Raw genomic sequence first — 22046 nt, 5'->3', positions numbered from 1 at the left:
CGGTGATGCTGGAGGAGGGCCTACTATGGGCTCTGGCAGCCTTGCCATCAATTCTATGAGAAAGAAAGGCTCTAAGATCTCTCCCCTCTTGGTTCAGGATATAGAAGAGAAGAATGACATGTGACAAGTCCCCAAGTGCCCTACTAGGCATTAAAGGAAAGTGAAAGTGCCTAGAGTAGTGGCTTATGCATAGCAGGAATTTGACAAAATATTTGATCACTTGGCTCAGAAACCAATAGCTTCTCAATATTGTCACATGATGTTTGTTGGGCAGGCAGTATGGAGCAGTGGCAACATGCCCTAGTTCTGGAGCCAGAACGCCTGCTTTGGGATTTCTGGTTCACCTCTTGCTGGTGGGTTGACACTGGGCAAATCACTTAACATCTTTCTGCCTTGCTTTCCTAGTCATGAGATCAGGATGATAATTGTAACCATTCCTAAAGATTCAGGGACAATTAAATGAGTTAAATACATAGAGACCTTAGAGCAGTGCCTGGAATATGGTAGGGGCGCAGTAAGTATTGCACTACTATCACTTTAACCAAAAACAAGAAAATATTTTCCATTCAAAGTAGAGAGTTCCATCACCCCTATGGCCAGTCCTAATACTCTTGGGAACTATCAGAATGATGAGACAAAAAAATAAGGAGATGTGGTACTTTCAAAAACAATCATTTGCAGTACTAATATTTTTAAGATTTAAATTTTAAAAATTGAGTAAACTTTCATTTGCTTTCATTCGTTATACATGGGCAAAGGATGATTATTGCCACAGATTGTTGGCAAAAGTAGACTTTCAATCCTCCAAGTGTTTTATGTCATATAAGGCCTAATTTAAAATGCGATTTTAATGTTTTGTGTATTTTTTTCTTATAGCTGTCCATAAATTCTCTAATTTAATTTCTCACAGAATATCTACTGGCAGGATAATTAGGTAATCAACAGCATATAAATAATATTAAATATCAATTCCCTCCTAACCATAATAAGGACTTTAGAACATCATAATAATTTCTCATGTCTAAGAAACATCAATTTTAAGCATGCCTTCTGTCTTACACAAACTTACTGAGAAATTACTGGAAATTTTTGTTTCATTTCCCATCTGATTATTTTTTTCCTGCTTTCTGATAATTAACCCTTTCCCCATTTTTTAAATGGCAGCCAAGGTGAAAAGTGTCAGATAATGAAGGTAGAGTAGACTTGCTCTTTGTTGCCCTAGAATAAGAATGAAGGTCAATGAGAGAGAGTTCTATGCATGAATAGATTTGATTAACATTAAAGTCATTCTATAATAAAGACTGGTTCAATAACAGAGAAGGCCATCTTTAAGATGAGTGCATCCCATAGGAATTATTCAAGAAGAGTCTAGGATGTGCTTCTCTCAAAGATATGACAGGAATCAGTCGAGTGCATGTCTAATACCTCTTTCAAGTTCATTATTAAATTGTTAAAGGTTAATAGACACGTGGGGAGGGGGGGAAGGTCAGTCTCACAAATAATCAAAAAATTCAACTGAAAACAATGAGGAGATACCATGGCAACAGTTTTAGGACAATGACAACATCCAGTGTTGGTTTCGAGGCAGCCATTTCCAGGCACCTGATGGTGGGGGAGGTCTCAGGGCAGCAACTTAGCAAGATGACCCACAGGCCTTCAAAATATTGGACTCGGCAACCCCATTTTAAAGAATCTATTCTAATGATGAAGGCCATTGGATACTCTAATATGTATGCATGAAGGTGTTTGAGAAATGCTTTCCCAGATAACATTGGTAAACAGTCTAAATGCTTGAAAGAAAGGAAATGGTTACGAAATCCCTAAGTCCCTAGAGTGTCGTTAGAGATGTGGATGTCTGTGGACACTTCTGTTAATTCACACGGAAATGTACTCCCAGTTTTTTTTTTTTGAATGATAAACCAGGTTATAAACTATGTATGCTAGTCTCTGTTTTCATAAGAGACACATTGCTATATACTTGCTTATTTACCTGGAACTGGAAATGCCTAAGGGTCGGCACTACTGTTGTGACAGGTGATTTTTCATCTTTTTCCTTCTTGCTTATCTATACTTCCAAAATTTCTCCTAAGGAACATGTATTATTTTCACAGAAAATAAATATCCTGTGAATAAATATTCACAGTAAAGACACATTCTAAAGTTATACCATCTGAGTCATTCGTTTTATCTATAACTTTTCTAGAGAAGAATAATTCTGTGTGAGTCCAGAGTCAAGCATTGCTATAAATGAAGAAAAATGCATGTCCATTGTGGGTTTTGTTCCCTATTTTACCCTCTCATTTATTTCTTCCTTTTTTTCTTTTCACTTTTGCAGAATCTAAGGAAGGAAAAAAAAATCTGTTTCTCTGTATCCACTGTTAACTTAGCATTAGGACTTTCTATTACTCTCTTAAATTCTATATTCGTCTTCATCTCCCCAGGACTTAAATTGAAAATGACATTTTACCACCTACCCACTTCTCACACATAATATTATACAATACCTTAAGCGCTATGGAAACCTGTTATTTATGTATAAGTCAGAAGATAATATATGCCAAGATTTTTATCCTGGAGAGAGGATCTTAGGAGTTAAGATGAGAATGCAGCTTTAAAGCATCTGATCTTTTCCCTTGTTTTTCCTGCTTCTTCTACTTTCTATTGGCTTTTCCTGTTTGCATCTCCATCTTTCTTACTGAAAGATGCCTCCATGCGAACATACCCCCACCTGCACACAGACTCACCAGCTGTGCTTTTCTCTCTTTAGTTCCTTGAAATTCTTTCACGTATTTTTAAAAATATTTTGCATATGGACCAGAAGTGGCAGGATTCCCTCCTTGTATTTACTAGTCTGATTAGGGATAGGGTGCATCCTTCACGGTAATATTGTCTTAAGGAGAAAATTATCTGTAGTCTCTCTGCATGGGATGGAAGCCACGGAGGACATTTTCCAGCTGACAATTACATTGCACTTGTATGTTTTCCACAGAGGATCCGTGGTCATGTTCCTGGGAAAAGTGAAGAATGTACCTGCCAAGCCAATTCCGAGGATACATTTTTAGCCTTTTTCTTTCAATGAGTTCAATAATTCCAAAGTGATGTTATTCTGTACTATCTGCTTGTGATAAAGTCCTAAAATTATTTCAATCTAGTCATCTGAATTAGATAAAGCAGAAATTGTAAAGATCACAGGCCTTTTTTGGATGTATTGTCATCTGAAAAAAAACTGCAGTATTATAGAGGCAATTTTGCTTCTTACTGCTGGAGATTTCAAGAGAAAAGCTGATTTAAAAAAAAAGAATAAATGAGTGTGTCATAAGGAACAGGAAATTAGTATATTAGCTGAAATACTCTTAAACAAGAATGTGTTATAACACTTGCCTTTATTCTGCTAGGAGTGTGACAGGAAGAGAAACAATGCTCTGTGTTACCCTGGGGTAACTTTAGCTCCTCATCTGTAAAATTGAGTTGGGTGGCTGGGTGGGGGCCTTTTATCGTGTCTAAAATCTTTCTATTCCCAGCATTCTATTATTGTACAGGATTGGTCATGCTATATTTCTAAATTGAAAAGATCCTTCTGCCTGAAAGTAAAATGCCACTTGACATTTCAGCAAGCCATAATTCAAGGAAATGGAAGAACAAATACCAAAGTGTAATTCAGTGTAACGGGATGCTTAAAGGGGGATTTTTCCCCCTTCTTCTATCTCCCTGTCAGCAGAGGTCCAAAAAGTCTGAAAGCAAATTAATTAATTAATTAAGAGGCAAAAGGTATTCTGATATTTCAGAGTGAGGTGCTAGATTCCTTGTGCACCACAAGGAGGTAGCTCTACAACCAACCTGCTGACACAAAGGCTGACCACCACTCTAGGATATAAATGAACTGAAGATGCGGAACAGAGGCAACAGTTATAGGTTAGCTTTGAGTCCCACTGCCCTGGGAGAGGAAGGAAGCTTCCCCTTCAGTTCTAGCTTTTGCTCACACAGACCAGTCAGAGTTTAGTGTATGCCCCCCTGGGGTAACCATTAGAGGGACAGAATGGATCCATGACTCACTAATACCTGCTAAAGTCTACAGGCAAAAAGCTGTGACTGGAGCTGCCATGTAACTAGGGAAAGAAGGGGCCCCCATGGAGCAGTTGGTGGGATAAGAATGTGTGAGCTTCCTATGGGCCAAGCTGAAGTTGACTCAGGAAAAGTTGTGCAAAAGGAGAGACCTGTCATTGTGAAAGACTATAAAAGAAATCCACTGGATGTGTATTACCACAGGTAACCCCAGTTAGTGGGGTTGAGCCACAAGAGACCAGCCAAAGAGTACATTAATTTAGAAATGGGCAACGCAGAGGTAGTCACCAAAGGATCCTGAGTATAGTCATCAAAGGACCTGCCACCAAACCTCCTTAATGTAAATCATGTACTTTAGCTAAAAATAAAGTATCAGTATTGGTGCATAAACTGTAAGAGCTACACCACACTAATGTGAGACACTGTGTGGGATGGGGGTAGGGTATGTTGGAACTCTCTGTACTTTCTGTGTGATTTTTCCATAAACCCCCCCAAAAGTAATATTGTGCACATAGTAAGCATTTTTCCATTTGTATCAAAGAAAATACAATGAATAAAAATCATCGTCTCAAAAACAATAGTTGTTGAGTATGAAAGATGAAATTATGAGAGGGGCACCTGGATGGCTCAGTCAGGTAAGCATAGGACTCTTGATTTCAGCTCAGATCAGGATCTTAGGGTCCTGGGATCAAGCCCGGTGGGGCTCCATGCTCAGCCCAGAGTCTGCTTGTCCCTTCCCCTACCCTGCCCCCACTTGCATGCTCGCTTTCTCATAAACAAACAAACAAACAAATAAATAAATAATAAATAAATAAAATCTTTAAAAAATATATATGAGAGTATGAGTTAGCAAAAAGAAATAACTAAAACTGCCTGGCATAAGGAGTAAGAGGGATGAAAGAATGAGATCTAGCAGAGTGGGGTAAAGAGAAGAAAGGGCTTCATTTACAATGAAGAAAAGGTGAGAAGAGTTCAAAGGAGACTCATGTCTAATATTCAAAGTTAAACTCTTTGCATTTCTGTCACATAAACCTCTGTGCACCTTCCCAAACCGGGAGTCAACCTGACGTACATTCTGAGACAGATACATGCATATATATAGCATGTTGTTTTGGAGGAAAGGGGCTAATTTTCACAATTAGGTTGATGATGGAGCAGAAACAAAAGACTTGAAGATACTGAATAGAAATCAAGAATTCAGTGGAGGCAAGAAATTGAACTAGATATAGTAACCCTGAGAATATAAGTTCCCTCTTCACCACATACACCCTTGGAGTAGTCGCTGCATGTTCCAAGGAGCACAGATGGAAGTCTGGGCCATCTTGGTAGGTCCTATCTTGACTCCACTTGGCATCCAGGTAACACTTAAAATTGCTTACTTGTATATGGTGTCATCTTTGTTTTCCTTATCAAGTAGAGAACGTTCTCGTAGGTCTAAACATGATTCCTCCTTAGAAAGTAAAGGAATATCCCTGATGCTTTCTTCTTGAATTTCACTTTTCATTAAATTAGCATCTCTCTTAGGAAGGGAAATATGGTTTTCAGTTTGCCAATGCTTTGCCTAAAAAAGAGACTTATTTTACCTTTATGACATTTATTTTCTTTGAACATTTATGTGCTACACTATTAACTGAAGTCCTGGGCACACACAAAAAATAAACAAAACATGGTTCTTCAAAGACCTTACAGTTATGCAAGGCAGATTATATATATATAAACTTTAAGAAAGGTAGAAAATTGTGTCATAAGAAGCAAAGTTTCTCTGAAAAGATAATGAGCTACAAAAAAATTGATATTCTCACTTTAAAATCTTCAATAGCAAGATGTACATTTACTAAAAACAAAGCTTTTGCTGAAAAATTATCATTTAATTGTCATACACTACTTTCCATCTCCCTCAAAAAGTCTCAAAAAGAAAATTATTGAGCATTTTTTCACAGAAAATATGTGTATTACACAATCATTTTCACAAAACGTGGCTACGATTCTTCATCTCTAGCAGAAACTCTCAATGACATTTTATTTTATATTTGAAATACAGAACCAATTTCCTTATCTTACGTCGATTCCCATCATATACACAGGAATATGTGAGGGAACACAGCCTGTGTGATTCGAGGGAATTAGGCATCCCTAGGATATCTGACCGGCCTGCAAACTGATCATCTTGCCAGAAGGGACTGCAGAGTAAAATGCCTACAGGGGACAGGAAGATAGTTGTCAACGAATGAATCAAGCCTCATACAAGGTGATAAATAGGAAACAAAGTTCAGTCCCACTGGCAATTGGGCAGGGTGGGGACTATAGCAACTAGACAGAACCCATTTTACAGTTGCTCTCAGGGACCGACACGTGTTCTTTTTCAAGAGAATCCCAAAATCTGGATCTTGTATGAAATTTAATGTTTAAATATGGGCAGCCAAGTCCAATTTTAAACACAGGGTGAACAAGCACAACCCAAAACACTGGCTGGCTCCCCATGACAAAGAGAAGAGGTGCCAATGTCCACACTCTGCCCAATGCAACTGTGGTTAGTGTGTAAAGAGGGGCATTGAAGACGTGCATCCTTCATCTCATTTCTTTGGATAGAACCATCATCTGATAGTTTCCTGGGACAAGTATATCTCCATGGATAAGTCATCCCCACCTCCATTTTTCCAACTCCAGGAATAGACACACCATACCCTAACTTTGAAAAATCTAACTTGAAGACCAACCTCTCGGATCCATAGCTTTGTTATAAAACTTATTTACACTTATTTAAAAAATAACTTCATTCATGAAATATATTCAATCGCATAGCACTAAATTTTAAATACTTTAATCAGACTGCACGTGATTGGAAAATTAAGTCTTAATGTGGGAAATTACATTATTGCTTCTCCTCCTGTTTTTATAACTGCCAGACCAGAATTAATTCGATGGAAGAACAAATACAACATTCAAATGTAAGGCAAAAGTCACGACACTGTACACATCAAGTTTGTTCAGCAAAAATTGTTCTGATCCTAATTATGTTTACTAATTGAGTCTCTTCTTCTTATCTATATATTACCATCTGCCTTCCATATCCTTGTGTTCTTTCTCTAAAAGAGTGTCTCTTCTCACCATTAGGACATTCATCGTTACTATTTTCTCATATCTACTAATTCATTCTCTTTCTGTCCCCACCTCCTCTCTTCCCCTCACCCTATCCCCACACCCTGCAACCAGCAGCACCTACATTCAAGACAGCTTGATCAAAGTGAGTTCTTAAGGGGGGAAAAAAGCTCAAGCAGGAAAAAAAAAAAAAAAAAAAAAAAAAAAACAGAAAACCCAGTTGTCCCCAGGTTTGCCTTTTACTTTCTAAGACTATCCCAGTTCTGAGAACTCTTTTTCCTGTCTTGAACATAGAGGGGAAAACCACCTATTTTCACACAGGTTTTTGGAGGCTAAAATCCCTCAAAAATACAAAGACTTTACAAAACAGCTAAGGACAAATATCAAAGGCATAAAAATTAACAGTTTTACTAGCACATGCTTCTTAATTAAAATAAAATTTAGGGATGCCTGGGTGGCTCAGTGGTTGAGTGTCTGCCTTCAGCTCAGGGCTTGATTCCAGGGTCCTGGGGTCGAGTCCTGCATCAGGCTCCTCATGAGGAGCCTGCTTCTCTCTGTCCCTATGTCTCTGCCTCTCTCTGTGTGTCTCTCATGAGTAAATAAATAAAATCTTAAAAAAAAAATAAAATTTAGCAGCAGACACTCTCTGGTGGGCACAATATGGCACCCACACCTAGAATGGTGCTATTTCTTGCTTCAGCCTCCTCTAAGGAACTTACACTCCAGATGTTACCCATTTGATGATATTTTGTTTCTTTACCTGTCATTCTAACCTCCACTTCAACTTCCCAGAGCCCATGAGGCATGGCCATATAGCAATTCAGCATCATATTAACGTCTTCACCAACAGAAGCATCTTTCCAACTCATCTTGTGCTCAGAATCCAGCTATGGCCCTCTGTCTTCGTCACTACACATGTATACACACACCCATTCAAGTTACCACTCAGAGGCTCTTTTTCCTGACTGAGAAAAGTCTAGAATTTGCCTTACTTTCAGAGCAGAAGAGACTGTACAGCTCTTGCCTGCTACTTTGAGACTTCCATATAACCAGCCAAACATGGGCCTGCAATCCTGGATTCTTTTCTGATTTACCGTTGCCCTTGTGTTTCATAGGGTCGTATAAAATTTCTTTTAGGACAAGTTGACATCATCAAACTGATTCAAAAATAGAGCAACAGAAGACTTTGACTTCCAACATGAAGATAGTTGCTGTGTTCTCATGGCATGAGTGGCAATGAAGTCTGCTAAATAGAACCAAGTCAACCAGCCAGACAGAAATTGAAGTTTCAGCCTGACCTCATGGCACCAGCCTGACTGCATATCACCACGCTTCAGCAGTACTGGTTTAAACAGATCAAACTGATACTTTGTCCCTCAAGTCACAAAGGGAACAGGAACAGAGTTCCCATGAAAACAAATGGAAAAAATAAAGTAAATGTGAGATAATGAATGTTTCCTTTCTACCATTGCCCCCCACTTCATTTCCCTAATAGGCAGGTATAAATGAGAATTTAGTTTCATGGGAGAAATGGTTAAAGGCATGAGTTCTGAAATGAGCCAGCTTTAGTTAAAAGCCAAACTCTACGACTTATTAGCTTCTGTGAGCTCAGAAGATTAATTCAAAGTCTCTGTGCCTCTGTTTTCCCATTTGTTAAATGGGAGTAATGAAAAATTCCTCCCTCATGAGATGAGGAATCATGATTACATGAGATAATCCATGTGGAGACCATAAAATAGGGCCCCAGCCATACAGGAGAAACTCAACAAATGTTAGCTATTGTTATTTGGGCAGGAGTAAATCAGACAATGAAGAGGAAGAGGGGGTTTTTTTTCTAAAATTTTCTATATTTGATTATTTCCTCACAGTCAGTAGCCTCTACCCGTTTAAGCATATCAGTAATGGTATCCACATTATGTTTTTACTAAATGTTGAAATTGAAGGAGTTTTAAAGGAGAAAATTTTCCCAGAAATCCTGAAACAGTTTGAGCTGCACAGGGCTGCCATCTTTCCAAGTCTCCAGAGTCTTCCACTTGATGGAACTGTCATGGTTAATGGTAAACAGCACAAAAGATGCCTGGAGCTAAGCTCCAGAAATGGAAGTCAGTTCTTTCATGACTGATTAATATTAACAGCCGATGAGATTCAAATAGAAATCAGCCCAAGTTCATACTAAATGTCAAGTAAACACTAAAATAATAAAGAAGCAATATTTCTACCTGACCAAAGATCCAGACAGAAGCACCGCAGACATCGGTCATGCAAATGCTGCAGTCTGCAGAGCAGGAGATAATCAGTAAGCGGCCACCTGGCTTACACATCTCTAGGGAACTTATCTGGTCTTCATGAGGTTGGAATGATCGTATCAGAGTCGGGGCCTCCGTGATTTTGCTCTTACTGGAATTAAGACAGTAGTCCTGAATGAAAAGAAATGTCAAAATTCTAAAAAGTCCAAATATTAAATTACCGTGGTGACATAACACTTTTTCTTAAAACATCTGATACAAAAATGAAAAAAGGTACTTTGGGAACAATAATCTATTCTCCAATGCAAAAGAGTAGTCCATAATAACAGGGTTTAGAAAAATGGTGTTAAGTTTCAAAAAAAAAAAAAAAAAAAAGGTTTCTAACCAATTTGCCTAACATGAGAGGCACAAAGGAAGGAAGAGGGGGAGGAAAAGAATGAAAAGAAGAAAGAGTAAAGTCAGTTATTGGAGAGAGATGAACTTTATCATGCGTAGATAGTTGTCTATCATACAATTTTATAATATTATTAGAAAATCGAGCAGGTAATCAGTGACACAAAAATCCCAAACTAATTCAGGATAATGATATTGGATGAACGGCCAGTACTCTGTTTAAATCAAAATTACAGTCTCATTTCAAATATGGTATATCCTATTATTTATGCTCAAGCAATGCTGCAGTACCTTACTGACAATACCGCATTCCTAAATTGGGTGATTGACTTGGCGCGCTCTCTCTCTAGAGTGGAGAAAAGGGCAGAGAGAGAGAGAGAATCTCAAGCAGACCCCCCCCCCACACACACACACACACACACTCAGCATGGAGCCCTACACCAAGCTGGATCTCATGACCATGAGATCATGACATGAGTCAAAACCACAAGTCAGCTGCTCAACTGACTGAGCCACGCAGGTGCCCTTGACTTGATTATATATTAACAGAAGATTTTCATACTGAGAACAATCTATTTTTCCCCCTAAATTATTTAAGAGCTGTCTCTGCCCAGTACATGTAAATGTTTCCTTCAAAATACTCAGACTGACCATGTCTTCCATTATCCAGGAAAGAGACAAGACCAGATTCATAGTCATCTATAACAAAAGGCAATCAAAAATAATAAAGATAGTATGAGAATACTTTCAATTTACTTCTATATTCCAGATTTTCAATTGTCCATCCAGATCTCCTGTGGCGAGGTATTGGTTTGACTTATCAATTGACATAATAATGGATCCAGCTCCACCATGAGCCAAAAATTCAGCCAGAAGTTGCTTCTTAAAGGTATCCCAGAATCTGACATACCCAGATCCTCCACATGACACCAGGTTAGCTCCTCCTAACGTGTAAGACAACATTTAATTAAGAAAATGTGACGACACACACACACACACACAAAAGTTGTTCAGTGACTTGCCCTGTGGAAGAATATGGATATTGGAGGGGCAGGTAGCCCTGATATCAACTTCCAGCACTTCGATCCTCTCCAATATAAAATGGAGATAATCCAATGATAACCCTACTGGTTTGTGTTGAGTATTAAATGAGATTGGAAATGCAAGATGTTCCATTATATTGAATTCCCTTTCCTTCATTATTTCAATATAATTGGGTTTTTGAAGTTATATAGAATTAATTTGTTACTCCAAATAAACTTATAAAACATTAATTTCAATATTATGATAATATTCTAATTGCCTGAACCCATCTTTCTTAATCACCCACTGGACACATATACCAAAGTAAAATTCCTCATGTACAGAGCTATGGATGCAGATATGTAGTTATAGCAACATAACTAATAATTTCTCTAGGTAGCTCCATGCTTAGGATTTTATTTATGATCTTGTTTTTAATATTTCATCAAGAATTCATGGGACGCCTGGGTGGCTCAGTGGTTGAGCATCTGCCTTTGGCTCAAGGCCTGATCCCGGGATCTGGGATCGAGTCCCACATCGGGCTCCTTGGGGGAGCCTGCTTCTCCCTCTGCCTAGGTCTATGCCATTCTCTATCTGTCTCTCGTTAATAAATAAATAAATAAAATCTTTAAAAAAAAAGAGAGAATTCTTTGGAAGCCCTTATGGAACACTTTTTTGGTTCATAGGCCTAGAACTAACCTTTTCATTTTCTATTTTTACATGCTTTGTAGAAGCACTCTACCTAAATTATTCTTCTGTGGCAAAGTTCCTATTATTATTTGATAAATCTGTAGATGACTTTCAATTTACTTCACAAATGTACTGCCGATTAACAATCATATCTGTTTAAGGTAGAAATAATAGCATGTAGCCGCTTCGGTGGAAACAATTTGGGAATACTGATAACATTAAGAAGAATTAGTGTTGAGGAAATGAGAGCAATTTCAGGATAATAGTTCATTTTGTGAATATAAGTGAGTTCAAGAAAATAGAAAGTTTTAGACTCTAATCGTTTCAAAGTCTATTCTAAATACTCTACAGGGTTCCTAAAACTCTATAAGGGTATACCTTTATTGATTTTTAATGTTGAAAAGTCTTTTATAAAAATCATGCATATTTTCTATCTGCAAATTGATTGTAGGAAAGTAAGTATGGAAAACATTGCTCAGACGTGTTTATTTTTTTCAAACATATAATACCTCTGTGACTGGATTGCTGATAATAAGAAAAAATGCTTTTAAAACATAATTGCTTAGGGCAGCCCGGGTGGCTCAGCAGTTTAATGCCACCTTCAGCCCAGGGCCTGATCCTGGAGACCTGGGATCGAGTCCCACGTCAGGCTCCCTGCATGGAGCCTGCTTCTCCCTCTGCCTGTGTCTCTGCCTCTCTCTCTCTCTCTGTGTGTCTCTCATGAATAAATTTTAAAAATCTTTTAAAAAAAATAAAACATAATTGTTTAGATGGAAGGTAAAACAATATGAATTATACTCAAAAGCAGATATTTATTTGAGGAAGATGCAGGCAGTGTCAACACCATGCTAACACAGCCATTGAAAACAAGGTAGAAATCAAGCAAATAGTTATTTCATCTACGCAGTATTAAATGGCTGTGGTAAGGCATCTGATGGCAGCAGTCTTAGCATACATGTTGGCAGAAGCACTAAGCAGGACTCTGACTTATTCTGGAAAGTACATAAAAACTGGTAATGATACCCAAAGCATTAAACCCCCCCAAAAAAAAATTTAGGAAAAAAGCAAGCAGCTCTTTTGACCTGGGATCAGTGGTTATTTCAAATGTTGCTATTGCCCCAATCTCCAAGTTTCTCACTATTTTCTCCTAGCCCACTTTGATCCTAGGTGTCAGTGCAATCCGACTCTACCCTTCTGGCACATGTAGATCTGAGCATTGGCGCATATATTTGGAGCATATTACTTGCTGTGTCCTCTACCCTGTCAAAACTCGTTATGCCACGGCTGGAACAACCAATTCCAATCGTCACCCATATTCAATAGTTTGCCCGAGTTTTTTTGCACTCTGATCCTGACCTGTGCAGCACTATATGAGTCATTGATGAGGTCTGGTCCACTCCTGCTCCTGGACCCTCTCTCCTGAACCGTGACCTCGTTTGCTGTGGCCTTTGGCCTGCCCTGACCCAGCAGTGACTGTTAGCTGCTACACTGAGTGAGGCTCTACGAGACCTACACCTACATAGGAACAGATTAAAGGGTCTTCACTGCTCCCTTTCCCAACATTTTACAAATATGCCAATCTGCAGTCAAAATGGGAAGGTATATCTTACCTGTCTCTGAGGTGTTTGTTCTTGCTTCAAGGAAGCAGAGCCTCACAACGGCATTATTGCCCTTGGTGTCGGTCTCAAAGGAGTGGGCTCCCAGGGCGGCCTGGTCTGGGCTGGGACAGGTGGAGAGGCTCCTCCCAGCACTGAAAAGCTTGTGAGGCTCTGTATCTGTGGTGGACACAAAGCTCGATGTCTTAGGGAAGAGAAACATCTGCTTTTCAAGTGGCTACTTATGAAACACAACAGGCCCACCTGCATCACGGTCTCTGGTGACCCTCTTAAGTCTCCATTCTAAAGCTTCTAGTCAAGGTCCATGGTACCTTCCCCTAGTCACTGCTTCAACACCAACTTGAAGGATCATTTGATTCCAGTTTTGTTTTGCATTTTACACTCACGCTGTGTTTTCCCTTGATATGAACTCACAGGGACTTCATTTTGTTGTGACTGTTAACATCTTAGAAATCCTGACATGCCCAAGACAAATGTGACTCTAATACCATGACATTTTGGCTTATTAATCATTCATATTGATCTCACAAATAGTGTAATGAACATGAGCTATAATGACTATTTAAATATACTTAAATGATCATTTTTAGCAGTATTATTTGCTCAGGGGTTACCCCGGGGAGGATATTCCTGGTGGAACTTCAATTATTTTGTGACGTCATCTCCTGGGCACACTAATAAAACTGGGGATATTCAGAATCAATGAATAATCTGCACATAGTTACAAAACATCTATACAGAGGTATCTTCCAAATCTCAAAGCAAGACATCTCTAGCATCTCTTGTCTTTCAGAAGTTTGATATTATGACTTTTTTTCTTATCTGCTTCTTTGTGGTTTTAATCGTAGCCACAATTAGATTTGCTGTAAGAGCAAGAGGTCACTCTCCTGCGGGCCAATGTGAAGGGGAAGAAGAATTCCACCCAATTCACAGAGGGTTCAAATGATTAGCTCTTCCTACAGAAAGCAGGCCAAGAGCTTTGTGCCTGGGCAAGTAAGCCCTAAATCTCTAAGGGTTTACTCTTAACAAATTACTCCTTCAACTTTCACATGAAAAAAAAACTGTGTTGGATGACCTGTCCTTTCCTACGGCCCAGTTCAGCCCTGTGTGTCTATCCAATTGGGACAACAGAACCTCACTGGGCCACGGGGAAATGACATCTTCATTACCTAAATAAATAATCCTAAGGAAAAAAATCTTCAGTATCTCAGGAAACTGAAATAAAATGTGAAAGGCGACTGTCAAGACATTTTGCTTAAGTATAAAATATTCATATGCTCTGCTAAACTCCCATAAAATACAATATACTCCCATCTCATGCTCTTCACAGGTTTCTAAAGCAAGAAATAATTTAAGATCTCCAGGTGGCATAATATTTAACGCGAGCTCCAGACTGCGCCTGAGCAGCCTATCAAGTGAACACGAGCTCCTACTTTCCTACCAAGGGGTACCAGAGTTCACCCCAAAGGCAACTTGCTGAGGCTTCTTGGCAAAAACTAAAGTAGATGGAAATGAGAGGCCTGCTCCCTGCTGTCAGTAATTCAGAAAAGCTGATGTGGCATAAAGACAAGAAACAGCAGGCCACGGAGAACTTGCTAAGCCAAGTACATCTCAAGGTTCTCTTTAGTCACTTTGACAAGACAACGGTCTCACTAATCCCCGGTGCCTATAGCCAATCACCTATAATTGAGGAGCAAGCTGCATCAGGTACATGCATAAACGACGAAGCCTATGTGGTCTGACTCCACGCCATTTGAGTTTCAAACTTGCACTCACCTGATTTTGATTTTAGCCGCCTCTGGTAATGGGGGTGAAGGACGCAGTGAGCATTTTCTGTGCTGTTGTTCCACAGAACAATTTCTCCATCATAGCTCCCTGTATGAGGCAGCATGGGGAAGAGAGATTGCCAGGAAGTTGGAAACCATAAGCCACAGAAACGAGCAGAAGTCACTATCAGCAACACCTCACACGCAATCTGACACACAGTAGGTACTCTCTGCATTTTTGGAAACATGAATGAACGATAACTAGTATTTTTATTAAGCTTGAGGACTTACAATCCTCAGAGTGTAACCTGTGTATTCAATGTGATAGAAATTACTGGCCTATCTTTTTATGTAATAGTAATAAGGCATTCAGGGTAAGGGCTTCGTAATTAAACAACTTGAGTTTGATTCCCAGGTCTGCCACCTACTGGCTGTGTAAGTGTGGGCAAGTGATTTAACCACCCGATGCCACAATTTTCTTCATCTACAAAACTGGATTAAAATTGTATTTATTTCATAGTGTTGTTGTGAAGAATGAAAAGTACTTAGAATAGTGCCTAGCATATTATAAGAGCTGAAAAATGTTCTTAATCATCATTATAACTATCTTATATAAGTTTATATAATATATAAATCAAACCCCTCCAGGTTTCTGTTTCCCACATCTATTCGTGTGTGTGTGTGTGTGTGTGTTTGTGTTCTTTTCATTCCCCCCCTCCTAGATTCCTTATTGAATAATGCTTTCTCCAATTCTAAAATTTTCCCTATAGAAAGTCCTTCCCTACCACTCATCACAGAGAATATAGAGAAGCCCAAATAGTGAGACTCAGTCTGACCAAGCCTGTCCTGGGGAGGAGCAGTGCGTGCCCAGACCGGTGCTCTCAGCAGCGAGGCGAGGAGACCTCTTTATCGAGGAGAGTGTCAAGGTTGAGTGAAGAGCAGATGGGAAGAGCTGAGTCTGAGTGGGATGTATAGATGGTAACTTTCTTGGGATTTGGAGAAAGAAGAGTAATATATACTAAACTCCATATTGTTCTGGAAAAAAGCAACCCGTATAAACCAAAAATTGGCCAAGGATGATGGATTTGCATGGATTGGCTGTACGTGGGAGTATCCATCTTCTCCTTTGATTTTTGAAATGCTTAAGTTGTAAAGTGCTTAACCAAACCTTTTCACAAAGGACTGGTGGGATGAGAATCAATGAAGAAATCATCTATCCAGCAGACACAAAGGTATCTTATGACACTTTTGCAATAACGAAGATGCGGCCTTATAGTTTATTTGTCTCCAGCACATTTCAGGATGTGATACTCCCTGCGGAGGTGGACTTTTACCAGCTATAAAGCAAATTCAACTCCAGAGTTGGCCCTACTGGAAAGTAACCAGGTAAGTCCTGAAGACAGTGGAAATGTTAAGTGCACGCAGAGCAGTAAACCTTATCTTATAACACCTCATAGATATCCTGGCTCTTTTCCTATAAGTTTTCATCCCTGCCAATTGATGACACTTTGGGTTCTATTTAAAAAAAAAAAAAAAAGAACTTAGGCTGTCAAAATATGGACTCTACAATTTCATAGTGTAATTTATCTCTATAAATTGTTTGCTTTGGCCAGAAATGATACAACACACTTCTGATCCTCTTTTATATGTCACATCAAAGCATGCCTGTGCATCGTTTTAGGGGCTTGGATTTCTAGACATTTGGGGAGGCCAGGATTTAACCAAAATTACTTAGACTAAATTGTGCCAAAGGCTTAGTATGTGCCCATTATGAAACATCTGAGTGCCACAGAAGTATGATTTGTTCCCGTCATCCCTAATGCTGTTTCTGGGAAAAGGACAATAAAAATAAAAGCTAACATTTACCGACAAGCTTACTGTGTGTCAAGCACTGTATTAAGCCCTTACACAGATTATCTTACTCAATTTCCTCCATAAAGCAAGATATTGATATATTATTATTTGCCAGAGAAAGCTATGATGTACAGTTTAAATATTTTGTTTAATATGATGCATTGGGGGACCCCTGGGTGGCTCAGCGGTTGAGCATCTGCCTTTGGCTCAGGGTATGATCCCAGGGTCTGGAGATCGAGTCCCACATCAGGTTCCCTGCAAGGAGCCTTCTTCTCTCTCTGCCTATGTCCCTGCCTCCTCTCTCTGTGTGTTTCTCATGAATAAATAAATAAAACCTTAAAAAAATATATGATGCCCTGGAAAGTGGTGGTGCCAGGATCTGAAGCCAGGTAGCCTTGCTCAAGAGCTGACAGTCCTAACCACTAACGTGTTACCCTGGAAGTAAGGACGGAGAGTATCTATCAGTGCAAAGGCTAACTCCCGAAGAGACCTATTTATTTTGCAGTTCAGAAAAGGCTTTTTAAGCATGACTAAGCCAAAAGAAACCAAACATTCACCACTGGTTGTCCAATGAAGGTTCAACTAACCTGTAACAAGAGTTTGTGGAGGTAAAAACGCAGCACACAAGATATCATCACTGTGCTGTATTTCCCCTTTCCATTTTTCAGGCTGGATGAAGAATTGATTGAAGTTTTGTAGTCGAAACACAGTAATAGCCCTAGAAAAAGGAAATAGGATTTAGCTGTGGATCCAAACGTGATATAGATCTCGCGTGGTCAGCATCCACTTGTCATCCATAATCCCGAACCTCCCACATTAAATTTTTTTTATTATTACCTCTTTGAATGCTCTGGTACATTATGAATATTTAATATTAGAAAGTTAATTATCCTTTCACAGCCATTAACAGCAAACATATATGCATTTATCAGATTAATTATCCATTACCAAGACTCTAAAGCAAAGATTGCCCATATAGGTACCATAGAACCATGAAGAGTTTTTTGATAGTAACAATAAAAAAGAAGATGAGTCCGTGGAGAAATAATACTCAGTAGTTTAAACAAAATTAGTAAAGTTTCTTTTCATTAGAGATTCCAGAACAGTTCACATGTTAACATTTCCTGTGGCGTTTCCCAGACTTACGTGATCACAGAGTCCTACATCACATAGCATCTTGAAGAGCTATCATTTTGTGAAAGTCTTGGAAAATGCCACTCCAAAGGAATAAAACTCTGGACAGATACATTTTGAACAGAAATAATAGTTTTAAAAAGGCCAATATCTTGGGGCACTTATGTGAATTTGACAGGCCAGGAGGGCAGAAAATGTAATGCCTGGTGCCTGGTAGGGAAGGGAGAAGCATGAACATTAAATCGGGGGGCATCAGTACCACCTTGTTTTCACTTGATGATTTCAGTTCTGACTACCAGACTATACGAAGTCTCTCTTTCCTTCCAGAGCCATATACATCTCAAATGAGCATTTGTAACCACAGGCTTGGGGTCTTCACGCTCACTCTCTCTTCACCTACCCGAAATTTTGCTTCTATTCCCACCACTCCAAAGGTCTCCAAATTGCTCTGTCACTGTAAGACTTCACTCTCTGAAGGATGTGGCTTTCTCCTCCTGAAAATTCTCTCCTTTCTAGTACATCCCGCTTCTCTTCCTGCCTCCCTGATCTTTCATTCCTTCTTCTCTATTTTCTTCTCCCTTTTTTCTCCCTTCTTTCATTATAGACCTTCTTATAGTCATTCCCCGATTCCTCTCTCTCTCTCTGTTCAAGTGGGCTCATTCAGGGATTCTGTATAGCACCACAAGTTCCAATCTTACTTCTATAAAAATGGCTCTTAAATATATCTACACTCATAACCTTTCCCAGTGTTGAGGAGTTCCCACTTGCCAGGTGACAATTCCATATAATATCCATATATCAAGGAATTCAATGTTTTCATCTTCCCTCCACACCAGGCCTTGGTCCTAAATTCCCTGTTTGTATCAAGAGACCAGCATTCCAGCTTCCTGTGTGTTTCTCTTGTCACATCAAATCCTTAGACTCCATCTCTGTGATATATTTCCATATCCCTTCCTTTCTTTTTAAACAGCCAACGACAGCTTCCTAGTTAGTTCAGTGTTTTCAGAAGTTTGAGTGAGGGGTCATGTTTGAACTGGACCATGATAGATGAGTAGGATTTGGAAGAGGAAGGCATTCTAGACAGAGGGAATATCCAGGTCAAATATGAGGCTAATGCCTCATCAAAAAACATTTCAGGGACGCCTGGGTGGCTCAGCAGTTGAGCATCTGCCTTTGGCCCAGGGCATGATCCTGGAGCCCCGGGATCGAGTCCCGCATCAGGCTCCCTGCAGGGAGCCTGCTTCTCCCTCTGCCTGTGTCTCTGCCTCTCTCTGTGTGTCTCTCATGAATAAATAAATAAAATCTTTAAAAAAAATTTCATAGTTTTCCATCCTCTACATGGCAAATTTTAATGTGTGGGCCTGTTATTCAAGATCCAATATTATTGGGGTCCCATCTACTTTTTAGAATTAGTTCTATTGTTCTACCCTTGATATTCAAAGTATAATGTGAATGCTCAGCTAAATATTTGATGAAGCCACAGGAAGCCGTAGGATACATATGGTTCATCTTTTCTTTTTTTTTTTTTTTTTTTTTTGTACTTGACAGGTGAACTAATTTTGTTCTCACAGAATTGGTCATTATATTTACATTCTGAACGAGAGGAATGATCCTCTTAATAGATGACACAGTGACTCAGGATATCAGATGGGAGGTGCGGAATGGAACTAGTAAACTCCTTCAATGTCAAAAGAACAATATATATATAATGGAATATTACTCAGCCATAAAAAGAATGAATCTTGTCATTTACAACAACACGGATGGATCTGAAGGGTATAATGCTAAGTGAAATAAGTCAGTCAGAGAAAAATAAATATCATATGATTTCACTCATATGAGGAAGTTAAGAAGCAAAATAAACGAATAATGAAAAAAGACACAAATCCCCAAAAGGCTCTTAAACATAGAGAACAAACCAGTGGTTGCTAAAAGGGAGATGGGTGGAGGGATGGGAAAAATGGGTAAAAGGGATTAAGAGTATATTTATCGTGATGAGCACTTAGTAATGTTAAATATACTTGAATAAATAAAATTTGGGGTGGGGAGAACTATTACTTATTTGGAGTTTTCCACCAGAATAAAACTTGTTTTAAATTAAAAGATTAAAAAATATTTTTTTAAAAAATAATTAATTTAAAAAATAAAATTTAAAAGACTCTCCCTTTAGTCTCCCATCCCTCACCCTATACATTTGGTTTATATTTACTTGTCTGTTTATTTACTGTCTCCCCTGCCAAAAATAAACTCTAGGAGAACAAGAACTTTGTTTATTTCCTTTCTATATTAGCAGTGCTTGGAATAGTACCTGCACATAATAGGCATTTAATAAATATTTGTGGAATTGTATGAATTATTCTTTCTTTTAAAAATCAATAATTGAATACTAATATTCTTTAGATAACCTTAATATGAGGCTTAGCAAGATAATATACTATAAATAAAGTACTTTGCAGTTCTGAAGTTGCCATGAATCTCATAAGAGCTTTACATATATTTTTTAAATTTTTTTACCAAATCGTAGGTTTGATTGAAGAGATTACCCTTTGGAGATGGAGAGAGTGGGGTGGGAATGAGAGAGAAGAAGTCAATCCCATATAACTTCTATTATCTCTCAGTCAAAATTCAATGTCAAATATCTTTTTGCCAAGATACTCATACTAACTAGATATATTTAGGTAATATGAGCCAAAGGCACAAAATGCATTTCATGAGATGGTATAAAAACCATCCCTTCTGATATTTGACCTTGTGTGTCAAAATCTTGAGAAACTAATTAGCTGCCACCTTTCCCTTAAAACCTAACCTGAAACTTTCAATTGAAATGACAGTTTTCCTTAAAATACCTTAAGAATCCACACTGCATTTCTCACTTGGTCCATTTCAACGATAGCTTTTTTTTTTTTTAGTTTGTACTTTTGCCAAGAGTTAAATTGAAGTGCAGAATGAGCCAATTTTAAGGCATTTTAGGAGTCTGAGGGATTTGTTCTTTTGACATTGAAGGAGTTTACTAGTTCCATGCCGCACCTCCCATCTGAGATCCTGAATCACTGTCATCTGTGAAGATGATCAGATCTTTTGTTCAGAATGTAAATATAATGACCAATTCTGTGAGAACAAAATTAGTTCACCTGTCAAGCACAAAAAAAAAAAAAAGTTCAAAAAAAACAACCTCTTTTAGGATGAAAGCTGGGAAAATAACATTTACCAAAGCTTATCATGTAGTAATTGTCATGGAGAGAACAAAAGAACACAATCAACTATTTGCTCCCAAAGAGCCTAATTGCTTGTGTGCTGTTAGTCCAATTATCATAAGAATTTATCCTTGTTCAGTCCATTGCTTTTTATCCTTAAAAGAGGTATCTCAAAGACAGAGAATGAGTTCAACAGAAATCAGTTCATTTGTATTCTTTTTCCTAAAATTAGAATCAAATTTTGGACACAAAAGCCATCACAGAATTAGGTCTGAGGGTTATTTGTAAATTTCCAACATACCTGTCCCCCTTCTGACTTCCAACATGATTATTCAGAAAATTACACTTTGGAAATGTTCATTCTGGTTCTCATTCTAATAATAGAAACCAGTTGAGTCACGTAGAATTATAGTACCATAGTAAAGCAATTATTAAGAATTTAATATCTTGTAATAGATAAGTTTTATTGTTGAGGAACTTCAAATCCCTAATCTAATTTCACTTAAAAATACTTTTAGAAAAAAAAAATACTTTTAGAAATCAAGTTATATCAACAACTATTTATTGAGCACCTACTTTTACAGAGCTTTGTGAAAGATGCAATCAATAAGAGTTTCAGAATTACTTGAACTTATACAAAAGATTCTCTTTTATATATTTGTATAAGTCTAGCTATTTTACAGAGATAAAACCTTCATAAATAGATATTTCTCTTTTAATAGGAAGAAAAGAAATACAGTGGGAGAAACTAAAAACCTGAGTCTATTTTTATAAAGTATAGAACCATAGGATTTTAGGGAAGGATAAAATTTTAAACTATTAAAACAAAAAAAAAATTTTAAACTATTATGATTATTTATTTGATTTTTACCAAACCTATACATATTATGTACAGATGCAAAGTTAATTGATTATCTATTCATTTTATCAGTGTAAATAAGACCAGGTATTTAACCAGGCATTAACTGG

At 38.2% G+C, this 22046-nt stretch overlaps 1 protein-coding gene across 11 annotated transcripts in view; it reads right to left on the bottom strand.

Annotated features, from left to right (window-relative positions):
• Positions 1 to 22046, bottom strand: part of WDR49 (WD repeat domain 49) — a 126747-nt gene that overhangs the window by 25711 nt on the left and 78990 nt on the right. For 9 of the 11 annotated variants that reach the window (XR_012000387.1, XM_072752302.1, XM_072752295.1 and 6 more), the window contains 6 exons: positions 17337 to 17467; positions 14906 to 15004; positions 13124 to 13288; positions 10557 to 10744; positions 9381 to 9578; positions 5442 to 5623 (listed from right to left, as the gene is read on the bottom strand). Coding sequence is in view for 9 of the 11 variants with exons in the window: in XM_072752302.1 (XP_072608403.1) it covers positions 5442 to 5623; positions 9381 to 9578; positions 10557 to 10744; positions 13124 to 13288; positions 14906 to 15004; positions 17337 to 17467 (963 nt within the window). In the remaining 2 variants the exon portion in view is untranslated. The remainder of the gene's footprint in view (positions 1 to 5441; positions 5624 to 9380; positions 9579 to 10556; positions 10745 to 13123; positions 13289 to 14905; positions 15005 to 17336; positions 17468 to 22046) is intronic. The other 2 variants (XR_012000388.1, XM_072752303.1) reach the window with 1 other exon arrangement.

This window comes from Vulpes vulpes, chromosome 3 (genome assembly GCF_048418805.1).
Source record: "Vulpes vulpes isolate BD-2025 chromosome 3, VulVul3, whole genome shotgun sequence".
In the NCBI taxonomy this organism is placed as follows: Eukaryota; Metazoa; Chordata; class Mammalia; order Carnivora; family Canidae; genus Vulpes; species Vulpes vulpes.
Note: the sequence above shows the minus strand (reverse complement) of the source record. Positions and strands in the feature narration are given on the sequence as shown.